General features: G+C 37.3%; 1 protein-coding gene across 7 annotated transcripts in view; it reads left to right on the forward strand.

Moving 5' to 3' along the window:
• Positions 1-12,423, forward strand: part of SMARCA2 (SWI/SNF related BAF chromatin remodeling complex subunit ATPase 2) — a 120,378-nt gene that overhangs the window by 24,399 nt on the left and 83,556 nt on the right. For all 7 annotated transcript variants that reach the window (XM_068667787.1, XM_068667789.1, XM_068667790.1 and 4 more), the window contains 6 exons: positions 383-712; positions 1,529-1,630; positions 5,057-5,306; positions 10,352-10,478; positions 11,693-11,866; positions 12,093-12,266. In XM_068667787.1, the coding sequence (XP_068523888.1) occupies positions 383-712; positions 1,529-1,630; positions 5,057-5,306; positions 10,352-10,478; positions 11,693-11,866; positions 12,093-12,266 (1,157 nt within the window). The remainder of the gene's footprint in view (positions 1-382; positions 713-1,528; positions 1,631-5,056; positions 5,307-10,351; positions 10,479-11,692; positions 11,867-12,092; positions 12,267-12,423) is intronic.

A 12,423-nucleotide genomic window follows, 5' to 3' on the forward strand; every position in this document is an offset into this window, starting at 1 on the left:
ACAGCATCCAGCTGCAAAAATGCAGAATCTACTGTGTATTTATTGTAGTGAAATACTTGTCTAACATTCTAATGAACCTGTATGCTATCCTGATGTTCCTGTGTTCTATTTCATGTTCAAGTTTGTCTTACTCCAAATATGATAGTAATTGTTCTTTCCAGGAGTAATTAAACCACAGAATCATAACTGTTCAGACAAGAGATCACGTAGTTATCTTGATACCCCAGGCGAACTTCTGGTGGCACTTTGCTCTTGTAGAAAATACTACAACCATCCGGACTTGAGAGACATTTATATACTCTATGTACTACTAATGAAAATTAACGGAATTTAGGTTTGACTACACGGGATGGTAAGTTTGTAATCATCTTATCTGTTCTAGGTTATATGTCTCCGCACCCATCTCCACTGGGAGCACCAGAACATGTTTCCAGTCCGATGTCTGGAGGAGGTCCAACTCCACCTCAGATGACCCCCAGCCAGTCAGGACCTATTATACCTGGAGACCCACAAGTTATGAGTCAACCCAACAGAGGTCCTTCCCCTTTCAGCCCTGTACAGCTGCATCAGCTGCGGGCTCAGATTCTAGCATACAAAATGTTAGCTAGAGGTCAGCCTTTACCTGAAAACCTTCAGCTTGCTGTTCAGGGAAAGAGGACCCTGCCTGGCATTCAACAGCAGCAGCCTCCCAGTGCCTTCAACAGACAGTCTGGTAAGTGCACCCAGGCCTTGTGTCACTGCACAGATAACTTTTGGAAGTTCTTGTGGAACATTATAGAAACACATGGTGTTCAGAATTGTAATTTCAAACAGTTTTCTGGCCTCTGGTTTTAACCTTAAGCAAGTGCATAAAACATCTCTTATTAATAGGATATTGTCAACACTGAAATTAAAGTATCTGCCTTGTTATGTCAGATATTTTTTGAATGCTAATCATAATTAATTGATCACAATTTTACTATTCTTCTTAAAGTGAATTTTCAGTCTCCTGTCATTATGGGGAAAAAATAGATACGAAATCTGGAGCAAGCTGACTGAAGGTAAAACAAACCATGTATAGTGTTCTATCAAGTACGTAACATGAGGAAAAGAAAATGTTCTTAGTATTCTTTTTCTTCTAATGATAATAGATGTTACAATGTAGTAAGCAGGTACATTTTGGTGCTAAGAAAACTGGCACGTTAAATACTGTTTGTAATTTCTGAACACTTCCATTACTGAGCTAGCATTAGAAACTGAGCATTACATGTAAGATGGTCTTGTTTTCTTGTTAGTAATGGTTTTAATAATTCCACTGGTCACTCAATTTCAGTGCATATGACTTAGCTACCAAATAGAGGGTTTATTTAGATGTGATTTTAACATGCTTCATTATGTATTTTTTCACAGTAGAGTCTTCTCAAAACCTTGTTTAATGCACAAAAATACTATTTGTCTGAATAGACTAGCATGCTGGAAAGCAGCTGATTGTTGCATGCTTGGAAATGCTTTTTATCTCAACACATTTCTTTCCTGTGTCAAATTTTAGGTATTGGGTTACATGCAATGAGTGGTACTGCAACTGGACCAGGGCCTGCTCCAGGAATACCCGGACATACTGCTGCCATTACCCCTAAAACTTGGAGTGAAGGTAGAGAGGAGTATAATACAATTTTTTTGTCATACACAGAGTTATGGTTAAATGGTGTAGGTAGAGAGTACAAAAAAGATGCAGGAAAAAAAAGGAAAGTAAGAAGTCATACAGAAGAAATAGTGTAACCTTTACTGTGCCTAGGACTTAAATATCAAGGAGAATCTAACCATTTATTCATCCATGAGTGATTGACCAGATGAAATTATTGCAGTTGTTAGGCAGCCTGAACATAAAGCACCTTTTTATAATCAGAATGAAATATTTAAGCTGCCTGAGGGACACCCATAAAATCTACTTAAGTTATGTTCTCAGAATGCTTAATTGCAGGAAGCTTGTCTTTCAAACATATTCTTTGTTACTGTAAACAAAAGTATTCAAGATGTAGCAGAATGAAGCATTTTTCTTAACTGGGTTGCTTTGAAAGTACATTGTAGTCTTTGAGGTCTAATGAACAGAATATCATCATTTTTTTTTCCCACATTTAATAATAATTTTTGAATCAAATAATTTGTGTTTGGATTTACAGGCTCATTATATGGTTTGGAAGTAGAGTGAAAGAAGGATTGTATTGAAAGTAATTAGAAGTCCCTAATAGTAAATTGTTTGAAGGGTTTTGTTTGTTTTTTTTTTTTCTTTGAGAGATTTAAAAAGAAATACAATATTAAAGACTTGAGAATAACACATGCTTCTCATGCATTAGAAATCTTATGCAGTGCTGTTACTTGTGGGTAAATCTGGGGACAGTGATGACTGTGATAGTTGATGTCATAAAAAAATTTCAGTCATTAGTCAGCTACTTAGGGCTACATAAAAAGGAAATGAAATAATAGTACGTAATCATATGTAGAAGTGCTTTTCTTGGAATACTCCCAACAAATATTTACAATTTGAGTGGGATAATAAAGAGGGTGAAAAGTGTTTCTTGAGAGGTTGTATGTATGAGTTTATCAGGCACAGTGGCTTCTAGCTCAAATGCTGTGACTGAAAAATGCTGGAAGGTGTATAAAATCACTAGATGGATAGTTTTATTTAAGTAATCCAGTATGCCATAATAATATATTTGTCCTGTTCAAGTATAAGCTGCTTAGAGTTTGTCTTTTTTCACTGCTGTTTTTGATAGGAAAAAAAACTCTGTTCTTGCTTTATCTGTTAAAAGGATTTATTTGATGCATTTTTAAAGATTGTGTTTATTTCTTTAGATTTATTTTTCATTCATTATGAAGTCCATCATGGTAGTGTGTGTTCTACAGTTTAATTTGCATGATTGACTGAAAAGTGAGACTACACAGGGGCTTTTGGTGGCTTTGCTGTCCTTATTTTTATTTTTTTAAAGCTGAAATGCAATGATGAGGTTCAACAAGAGCAAGTGTAGTCTTATATCTCTGACGAGGAATAGCTGCATGCATCAGTAATGGCTAGGGGCTCACCTGCTCAAGGGGAGCTCTGCAGAGAGGGACCTAGGGGTCCTGATGGGAAACAGGTTGGCCCTGAGCCAGCAGTACGCCCACGTGGCCAAGAAGGCCAATGGCATCCCTGGGTAGATTAAAAAGAGTGTGGCCAGCAGATAGAGGGAGGTTATCCCCCACTTCTACTCAGCCCTGGTGAGGCCACACCTGGGGTATTGTGTCCAGTTCTGGGATCCCCAGGGGAGTTTGGACTCAATGATCTCCATTCTAACCCCTGTGATTCTGTGAAAATGGCGAAGTTTATGCTTAAGTTCCTTTTCTGGAGTTTGAAGTGGATGTGTCAATGACAAATGGTGATCTCTGAAGACTAGGAGTCTTTTTATCTAGTTTTCAGAATGTTGGATTTGTTTATGTTGATTGCAAACATAATTTGTAGTTGTTTTTCCTAGCATTAAATTACTATGACTCCTCAGACAATTAAGTGACAGCTTAATTGTTACTGTGTCTGTTGTTGTCAGTGACAATTTTTTTCATATCTGAATGCATGGGTGACTTGTTGACATAATGATGTACTGAAATACGTGAAAGGTAGTGTCTGTAAATCATCTAATTCCAATCCCCCAGCAATTGGCAGAGAGTCCTTCCACCAGACCAGATTGTTCAAAGCCCCATCCAGCCTGTCCTTGAACACTTTCAGGGATGGAGCATTCACAGCTTCTCTGGGCAACCTGTAACCTGTACCAGTGCGTTACCACCTTTAGATATAAAGGAGAACGTTCTTTACTTTAATCTAGATCTACCCTCTTTTAGTTTAAAGCCTTTACCCCTCGTGCTGTCACTGCACTCTGACAGACTCCCTCCCCAGTTTTCTTGTGGGCCCCCATTATGTGAAGGCCGCTCTATGTGTCTATTATGAAGGCCGCTCTGAGGTGTCTTGGGAGCCTTCTCTTTTCCAGAATGAACCAACCCCAACTCTCTCAGCCTCTCTTCGTAGCAGAGGTGCTCCAGCCATTTTGTGGCCATCATTTTTGTGGCCTTCCTCTGGACTCACTTCCACAGGTCCTTGTCCTCATGTTGGGAGCCACGGAGCTGAACACAGTAAATGACAAGTACTATATTCATATTAACTGAGGAGTTAATTTGAAAGACCACAAATATAATGAAAGTACCAAATCACCTTTCCTATGAGAAAAGGCTGGTAGAGCTGGGACTGTCCATCCTAGGAAACAGAAGGCTCAGGGAGATTTTATAAATCTACATGTATATAGGTACCTCAAAAGGCATTTTTGAGGGATCAAAGCGTATACAGCGAAGCTCTTTTCAGTGGTGTACAGAGACAGGTAAGGGGCAACGGCTGCAAACTGAAATAAAGGAAGTTAAGCCTGAACATTAGGAAGCACCTCTTTACCGTGTGGATGACTGAGCTTAGGCATCAATTGCCCAGAGAGTTTGGAGATTCTTGGAGATCTTCATAAGCCATCTGGACATCATCCTGGCAAGGAGCTCTGTGTAATCCTGGTTGAGAAGGGGGGTTGAAACAGATGAACTCCAGAGCTCCCTTCCAACCTCAGCCATTCTATAATTCAGTGATTATAGATGTATTCTAAAGTGGTGCAAGGACAACAAACAAGAAGCAGACTTAGATCTTAAGGGAAATAGAATCACAGAATGGCTGAGGTTGAAAGGGAGCTCTGAAGATCATCTAGTCCAAATAGAGCTGTTTTATGTCTTCTAATGCTAAACTTAAAAGTCAGCACGGATGGGTAAATAATAACATTCATCATAAAGTTTCAAGTTTTTTTTTTTTCTTTCAACCAATTCCTGCAGTGTGTTTTGTACTTCCATTTTAAAGTTTTGTTTTTTTTTTAAATACAGAGTAAAGTCTATCTCAGTGTGTGTTTTTTCTGGTAATTTTGTATGTTGGTCTTAGCTTCATGCTTTGTCTTCAGAATCCATCTTGAATTTATTCCTATATTCCATATTTCATGTTATAAATAAATATTTTTTTATGATTCAGGCCAAACCCCAGATATGAGTGTCTCCACTGCTCCTCAAAAGGTTCCTGCACCTCCACCTAGTGGAAGGCCTTCTCCTGCCCCTCCTGCTGCCCAGCCTGCTGCTGCCATGCCTGGACCTTCTGTACCACAACCACCACCTGGACAGCCTTCACCCATTGTTCAGCTGCAGCAAAAGCAGAATCGCATCAGCCCTATCCAAAAGCCACAAGGATTAGACCCTGTTGAAATACTTCAAGAACGTGAATATAGGTAAAAGTGAATAACGTAATTCAAATGAATATGCAGATTGTTGTTTTGCACTTTCTCAACAGATAGTCTTTACTATCAAGTATTGTAGTGACAATCAGATAAACCAAGCTTCCAGAGAAGGGACCATGTCAAAGAGAAGTACAGAAACATCAAACTCAAATTGATAATTTAATTTCATCTCAAGTTACAACCTAGACAAAGCATACTGGCAGTATCGTTGCAAACCATCTAAGTTTAAAAAATGCTCAAGTTCTCTGCTGTGTTACTATGTTACTTGGATTTTTCAGAAAGCAGAAGTTAGGAAATCAAAATCCTTGTAATCTACAGAGAAACCAATTTAGTGTGGTAAGTTTTCAAAATTACAAACAAATAAGGAAGGGAGCAGTGGAGGTCAAATGGGTGGCCAAAGCAAAAGCAAATTGTTAGTGATCAAGGTGTTGACTGGACTACCAAAAGACTAAAGAGAATATTAAGGATGACACAGGCAAGATTAAAGAAAAGGTTACCAGGAAATACAGTCTTTAAAAGTTGCCTCTTGAGTGCCCTAATTAGTTGAGGAATTATATTCATAACAAAGTGTAGAGGATAGCATTTCTTGTAGAACTAGAAAGAGACTTCTCCTGCCCTTTTCCTATCAACAAGGCCCTTGAGACAACAAGAGTTGTCCTTCAGAATCTGCAGGCGGAAGAATCTTGACCTGCACATATAACATTTCTAGAGATTATCAATTGGAGGGAAAAGACTACACATAGCAGATTGTTTGGTTTGGACTTAGGAAATCTCTTCAAATTCCTATTTGGTAGAGGATACATGCTACTGTGTACACTTCCATTTTTTTATGGATCACTTATATTGTTTCTGTACTAGAGCATGTCTTACTTGCACACATTACAGTGCTGTAAAGGTGAAATACTTTAGTTTTTGCTATTACACTAAATAAATCACATCTATTTATTTCAGTGACAGCAATTCTTTTTCCCTTCCTTGTTACTAGGATGTTATGTAGTTTGACAATTTATCAAATAGGCACATACAACTACAGCACAGTGTTCCTATCCATTAACCATGTATTAAATAGACTGCTGCAGATGGAGAAGCAGTAGTGGACCTATTAACAAAATTCCTGGGTCTGAAAAAGCTTTGAATGGGGTGTAACATCAGCATACTATTTCTTCTCCCTGAAAACCCTTGATCCATTTATTTAAAAAAAGTCTCTGGCATAAATTAACAGAAAGAAAGAAAGTGTAGAGTTAATGTTGTAGTCAAATTCACATGGTTGTGCCAAGAAGCTGTTTGTAGCGTCTGTTAAAAAAAGGATTGTATGATAATTGTAAATCTCTGTATGACTGGCTGAAGGTGGATAAAAAGATACCTAGAGATTTAAAATCCTGAATATTGTAAGAATTCTAAAGTATTTATATGTGGAGAGCTGTTAAACTTGAGGTCCTTAAAATCTTGCTGAGGTGATAAATTCATACCATGCTTTTTTTTTTTTTTTTTTTTGAAACTCTCCTTAACACTTCTTTCAAAACGAGTGCTGCTTTTCAGTCTTAGTGAATAGGTGATCCCTTAAAGCTAATTATATGCAGTGTAATTTAAAGTTACACTGCTATGTGGAAAGGCTTGTTTCCATCTTATCATTAATTAAAAAAAAATGTACTTGTGTCCTGTGGACTGTTAGTACCTTCTTTCTGTTATCTGCAAAATCTTTTTTGTGTATATTCGTTACTTGCTGTATGGTGTCCACTCCAGAGTTGCTGGAATGTACAAGAATAACCTTAACCTTGACCGCAGTTAACGAGGGAGCGGTGTACATCACTTAATTGCAAAGGGATTTGTGTGTAGATACGTTAGCCACTTTCTTCATGGATGAGGATAAATTGCTGAACTGCAAAGATTAATTAAATGTATCATTTCAGTAAGATAAGATCATATTCCTCAAGTCCTAGTAAAATCATCTGGGAAACTCTTCATGAATTCCATTGACTTAATAGCAGTTAGAATTTTTCCATGAAGACAAGAATAGTCCAATAAAATGCAGGCATTCTCTTTAAAGATTTGAAGGTGGCTGTAATTTTAAAACACTTCAAGCAGTTGTGGCATTCAGTTGAGGTGAGATGTCTGCCATGAAATTCTTTTTAAAATCCTATTGACTACCCAGGAAAATTCTACTACTGTTAATAACCAAGGCAATATGTTTAATACTTCCAGGAAAGACTGAAAGAAAACTGCCAAATAAGTTTCCTTTTTTTTTTTTTGTTTAATACATAACTCATTTGGCTGCCATTTTTCTTTACTCTTTTCTATGTATGCTTTATATTTTCATTAATATGTACATATTTTTGACCAGGACTTTATTTTGAGAACAAACCTGAGTTTCTGTGAGAGTTTTCTGAGTTAGCATCTGTACTGACTTTGAAATGCTGTGTTTTGTCTTGTTGTTTGTTGTTTGTTTTGTTGTTTTTTTCCTACTCCTTCCATGTGGCTGTATTGTAAAAGGATGATAATCACTCATGAAAGAGTAAGTGTTGCGAGGGTAGCTCAGTGCAAACCTCTGTTCTTCTGGTCACTTCAGCATATGGAGGAAAACTTAACATTGAAACACTAAGTTGCATCGTATATAATAATACATAATAAATATAATAATTTTATGTGTATTTATTCATGGTCAGCCTTTCAATAAAGCAGGATTGAGGACAAGAAAGAAAATGATTAGCGGTTTGAAGGCTCATTTATATGGAGTGGACTGCTCAGTGTGATAATGGGACGTAACAGCACACTGTGCAAACTTGCATTATATTTAGTTATATCTCAAGGAGATTGCATATTTTGATTTTTTTTAATAATTTAGATGATAAAAATGCAAACTCCAGCCCAACTTTGGCTTTTAATTAAATTTATAATGCATAAACTTTTATGTTCAGGAGGCACTTTCATCTATTTTCTTACCAGAGTTAGGCTAACAAACCAATTCTGACAAAATCAGTCAGTGAACACTTCATATTTTTTTGCAAAATGTTTTGTAAATTTAGCTATCTAAAACTGTAGGGAATAGTAGAAAAAAGCTAGATTAACTTCTTGTGCTCGTCTCCTTGTATAGTACAAGAAGGAATACTCTATGCTAGCAAAAAAAAAAAAAAAATATATCAACTGAAAATACGTTCAGTATTCAGCTGCCTTACTAAGTCCACAGCTCAAAATGGGAGGCTGGGAAGGTTGTGACTGCTTCACTCACTAAAGTTCCTAGAAGTCAGTGAAACCAGGATCTGGCTATAACTTTTTTAGGTAATTGTTTCAGAAGCATGGCAGCTATTTGGGTAGTGAAATAAATCATAGTTGTGATTGATGATTACATCAATGTGTGAATAATCAACAGTCTGAGCACCCATCGTGGACTTAGAATACTAATGGTATTCTGTTTGTATGCCATGGCTGCTTTTCTGTATGGATATACAATAGCACATCTAATCTCCAAGGAAACCACATAATTCTCAGAATTTTACACCTTTAGTTGCACAAAAATGTCTTCTCAGTAACTGGAATGCCCAGTTCCAAGTGAAATTGTAAAAAGTGTAGACTTTTTTTTTAGTGTAGTACAGCCTATTTAAAGAACAAAATGTACCGATGTTTCTAATGAAACTCTTTCTGGCTAGACAGTAACTCTTTAGGTTTTACATTTCATTCTATGAAAAACTTAACTAACCCAATTTTGCTTCAATTATTTGTTCTCTTGAGGGCACATAGTTAGCCTTCTGCAGTTATGCAGCATTAGATATTTTTTCTTCAGGAACTTCAGAAATCTTTGGGGAAGACAATGTATGTTGTTCTATAGAATTTTGGGAAGGAGTACTGTTACAGAACAGATCTTGTCTGCCACTTCACAAGTGATTCTAGTTGTTTTTCAGATTATACGAGTCATTATGCACGTAACTACTCTGATACTAACTCCATATATCAGGTGTAGCCATTTTGCCTGATATGTGATCTACTTTCCAGCGGTAAGACTTACATGTCAAGTGTATGAGAATTTGTGGCACAGTACACAAACCACAATGTGGAGTGCTGAGAGGGTGAAAGGCAGGGGAAACATGGAAAAGAACACTGTATGCAAAAAAAGCTCCATAGAAGTGTTTTCTTTCTGCCTTCACACCAGTTCAAAAGTCCTCATCACAGAACAGCAGCCTGTTCTTAATGTGATCTGATGTTTTGGGCTTCAGGGAAGTAAAGAAAATTGAGATTTTTGTGAGTCCTGCGCAGTATAGGGAGATAAAAGATATTCCCATTCTTCAGCTTTAGGTTTTTGATTTTGGGAGAGAGAGGACTCTGTTTTCTTTCTCTCTCTCGTTTCCTTTATCTCCCTCTTTCTCGCTGTCTGTCCTATTCCCTTTCACTTTCTTCCTTGCTCACCCACTTTTCCTTGTGCTTTTGTGCTCACTATTTCATTCTCTCTCTCTTCATGTATTTGGAAAATGAAGGGCACTGAATCAGTTGAATTGCATACAATTTTTGGATGACTTAGAATTTTGGGGTCTGTCATTTTTGTGCTTCAGCAAAATTTATAGTTCACAAAAATACTTATTGTAAATAAAACCACGAAACCTATATAACTGTTAGCTCTGTGATCTCGATTTTCTGTGTGAAAAATATAATAAAACAAGGTTCTTATGGCTTGTCCATTATTCTCTTTCTGCTGAATTTGCAAATGAATGCAAAAGGAGGTTGCAAATGTAGAGTGCACAAAACAATACCCATCAAAGAAGTCTGAAAACAGAATCCTGGATATATAAGTAAAATGTAGTTTCTAAGTTGCTTTTATTGCATGTCTTTTTGGTCAAAATTAGAAGAAAGGCTGACGAGTATTTTCATTAATTGACAATTCATGGAAAAGGATACCTAATCTCTATCTCAGCAGAACTCTTTTAATTTAGAAACAAGTGGTAAAAGCCAAATCAATACCTGAGATAAAATGCCTATTTTAACTGTGTAATTTTGATAACTATTTAAATATTTTTCCTGATGTCTTATCCATTTTTGTATTCACTTAGGCTTCAAGCTCGAATTGCTCACAGAATCCAAGAACTGGAGAACTTGCCTGGTTCTCTGCCCCCTGATCTGCGAACCAAGGCGACAGTGGAGTTGAAAGCACTTAGGCTACTGAATTTCCAGCGTCAGGTAATGCCTTTTGCTTCAAGAATATTGTTAGAGATTATAGTCAAATGTGTATGTGTTACGCAGGATGAATTGGCAAGAGATCTTTACAACAGTTCTGAATCTAAGCAGGAGATTTTGTGTTAGAGCAAACTTTACTGATAAGCATGTCACAGAAATTGTTTGATTACTAAAAATGCACAAGAATTCTTTCTCCATCCTGCTTCATTTGCCAGTCTAAAGTAACCGTAGAACCAGAACCGTACCTTTTATAAGGAAAATGGTAGTAGCACAAAGCGAAAACAAGCAGAACAGGTTGCAAATCCATTTTCAATACAAATCCAAGTAGACATCTTCTGGACATTCTTTATACTTGTCATGGGTCCTCTTGCTCTGGGAAGAATTGTATGGTGGTGGTATGTGGTATTTCTTACGAACTGTTTTCAGAATTTTCACGGTAGCACAGACTTTGAAAATTAAGCTTAACAAGATCACACATAAAAGAGAAGTTTGGTCTTGAATGTATGTATCAGCAAATTAATTTCAGAAAAAGAAACACAGTGCCAGACTCTTCTGGGCCTCTTGCTGTAGGTTTTTTCAGCTAGTTTGGAGGACTAAACATGTGATTTGGCAGGTCAAGCAAAAATACTTCCTGACAGAAGTCTCTGCCAGTAGTTGTACTATGATGCCTGAGTCTTCCTTCCCACTGCCCTGGCAGTTCTTTGTAATGAAGTTTTGTTGGAGGTTAAATGAAAAGCATCAGGCTCTCCCTGCTGTGGTGCTGGGACTGTGGCTGTACTGTACCAAGCCTTTACTGTTTCACTCTCCCTGCTGTCTCCTGTGCAGCTGACAATGAAAGGAGTTGTCAACTCTGTTCTGCTCCAGCTCTAGAAAGCATCTTATATATGTTGTTCATTCGTGTTTTATTTGGATGATGTAACATCTTGGCTAGGTCCTTGCATTGCAACAGAACATTTGTGATTTGTGCTATCTTATTAAGAAGGAAAAAATTATGAAGGATGAACTCTTTGGGCCACCCTGTGGAGGCTTAAGATTTGTTTAGGGGAACAGATATATCTGCTGCAACTGTGTAGATGCTGGCTGTTAGTAGAACTATAATAAGGAAAATGGAAGCTGGGGTGTTTTCTGCTTATTATTTTACTATGCCATAACAATGCTTATGGTTGTTTTTCCATGTATCAAAACTGTCTATTTGTTTCTTTTTTGCCCATTGGTAGTTGAGACAAGAGGTGGTAGCGTGCATGCGTCGTGACACAACGTTGGAGACAGCACTGAACTCCAAAGCCTACAAGCGAAGCAAGCGCCAGACTTTGAGGGAGGCCCGTATGACAGAAAAGCTTGAGAAACAGCAGAAGATAGAACAGGAGAGGAAGCGTAGACAGAAGCATCAGGTATTTTAACTTATTAGCTCTTTGTCTGGTCACAGAAATTCAATTTGCTTTGTTGTGATGATCTTTCCTGTTATGTATTTTATTCACATTTAGAGTTTTTAAGACACAAAAAAACCTCCAAATCGTGAAATAAATAGGAAAACAATAAGATTATAACTTCTGTATTCCTGATTTCAAAGCATATGCTTTGTCCAAGTGTCTGTACTAACTTGTTTCCTTTTTCTAGGAATACCTCAATAGTATATTGCAGCATGCTAAAGATTTCAAAGAATACCACCGGTCAGTGGCTGGGAAAATTCAGAAACTTTCTAAAGCTGTGGCAACTTGGCATGCTAACACCGAACGTGAGCAGAAGAAAGAAACAGAGAGAATTGAGAAAGAAAGAATGAGAAGACTAATGGTAAGGAGTGAAGGGAGAGATACGATTGTGTTAGCTAAAATCACAAACTCTATCCTTTTTAATGCTTCATATCCTGTCTCAAACAACCACCTATTTCCTTTGCAGAGTAAATGCTCTGTAACTCAAAAAGTATCAATCTAAAACTGCTGCACTTTGA

The sequence above is a fragment of the Anas acuta genome, chromosome Z (genome assembly GCF_963932015.1).
Source record: "Anas acuta chromosome Z, bAnaAcu1.1, whole genome shotgun sequence".
Taxonomy (NCBI): Eukaryota; Metazoa; Chordata; class Aves; order Anseriformes; family Anatidae; genus Anas; species Anas acuta.